General features: G+C 51.6%; 1 protein-coding gene across 2 annotated transcripts in view; it reads left to right on the forward strand.

Annotated features, from left to right (window-relative positions):
• Positions 1-32: 32 nt before the first annotated feature.
• IREB2 (iron responsive element binding protein 2) overlaps positions 33-1,812 on the forward strand; it is a 33,589-nt gene continuing 31,809 nt past the window's right edge. For both annotated transcript variants that reach the window (XM_025208404.1, XM_025208405.1), the window contains exons 1-2: positions 33-168; positions 1,389-1,478. In XM_025208404.1, the coding sequence (XP_025064189.1) occupies positions 150-168; positions 1,389-1,478 (109 nt within the window). In that variant the 5' untranslated portion in view covers positions 33-149. The remainder of the gene's footprint in view (positions 169-1,388; positions 1,479-1,812) is intronic.

The raw sequence follows: 1,812 nt of genomic DNA on the forward strand, positions 1-1,812 counted from the left end.
CCGCGGGGGGCGCTACCGCAGCCAATCGGCGGGCGGGTTGTTCCGAGGGGGAGGCTGCGAGTCTCGCGGTGTTTGGCGCTCGCCCCGGTGCCCCCCGCGGCTCGTTCCCGTCTCCCCCTCTTCACGCAGAGCTAATATGGTCGCCGGCGATGGACTCTGTCAGGCCAGGTCAGCGCGGGGCGGGGCGGAGCGGGCCGCCCCCGTGTTGAGGTCCCGTCCGCTGCGACCCCTTCGGCTCGGCCCGTCCTCCCGGCTCGGCCCGTCCTGTCCCCGGGGCTCCCTCCTTCTCCCGGGCCTTTATGTTGCCGACGCCGCTCACGGGCTTTGTTCCGGTGCGGCCGCCCCGAGCAGCGGTGGGGGGGGCCTTCCCTGCGGCCCCCTCCCGGGCGCTGGGCTGGAACGGATGCCGAGCTGGAGGCGGGGCGGCCTCGGGGTCCGCTCCGGTCTCCCCGGCGGGGGAAGCGGCCAGGGCCGCCCCGCGCCGTGGGCGCGGGCTCCTTGAGCTGCCTCCGGTGTTGAGATGCAGCCGAGACGGGACTTCGCCTCTGGAAAGCCCAAGGCCCAGCACTGTGCCCCCCCCCCCCTAACTGCGCTGGGGTTGGAGGGGCTCCACTGGGTGCCGGCTCCCTGCCGTGCCTGGGGCGAGGGACAGCCCACAAATACGTACACACCTGCACATCTTTCCCATTCATTTCTTCATAAATGACTGAATGATGGGGCGGGGAGGGGGAATCTGTTTTTAGCGGGGGTTTAATCCAAATTTACATCCCATCAATATGCAATATACAGACTCTTTAGGCATTTCTATAACATTATTGACATTGTCCATCTATCTTAATTTGTATGTGAGTGGACACATTCTTTCTGTAGAAAAAAACTAGTTAAAATGTGTAAAATAGTAGTTATCTTTGCTTTTTAAGTAAGGCCTGTATTGAAGTGTGTGTTTGCTTGCTAGGTGCTGGTGTCCCTATTACTATGGTATCTGAGCAACACTTATTCTTTAATATATTAAATTCTGCTGAAGTAGAAAATGCTAATAAGCCTGTTTACAAATGGGGGAACTGAGACTCCAGGTATAAGGGCCACATTATAAATATGTCTAGGTTCCTAAAGAAACAGAGAGACCCTTTGTGATATATTTTTTAAAAAGCCTGTAGGGGCCTAACTTGCTGAGCACCTCTCAGAATCCCACTCAGTGCCTGTCTGCATTGCTGGGTTCCAAAATACCCTTTAAAAAATCCATCCACAAGTGATTTATCCCTGGGAGGGTCTGTGGCGGAATAGAAGGCTGTTAATTTTAAAACTTAAGATTTTTGAATCCCGAGTCAGTGCCTGAGCCACTACAGTATCTTTCTTCTCTATTTCATAATGTTTGCATTGTTTTTCAGAATGCCCGTTCCAGTACTTAATTGAAAGTTTAAATGACAATCCAGAAAAGAAATTTTACAATGTCCCTAAACTTGGAGGCACCAAGTATGGTAAATAGTATTTTTAATATCTAATATGATTTCCATTGAATAAACTTGCAGCCATTTACTGCTGTGAAATGCTGTCTGATGCAGGAGTGGATATGTTGTTTTCAGCAGGTTTTATGCAAGCTTACTGCTGTTTTATGTTTTATTAATAACCTAGCTTCAGTCAGATAAAGAAAAGATGCCTCACAGAAGCCTTTTTTGCTAATAGAAAGGCAGAGATGTTCTTGAACTTTCACATGATAAATCCAGTCATTTCTACTGTGGAACATGGCCAGTGCTTCTTTTACAGAATTAAGCAGGTACCCCCCCCCCCCCCCCCCCCACCCCACAGCGTCGA

The sequence above is a fragment of the Alligator sinensis genome, unplaced genomic scaffold (genome assembly GCF_000455745.1).
Source record: "Alligator sinensis unplaced genomic scaffold, ASM45574v1 scaffold954_1, whole genome shotgun sequence".
Taxonomy (NCBI): domain Eukaryota; kingdom Metazoa; phylum Chordata; order Crocodylia; family Alligatoridae; genus Alligator; species Alligator sinensis.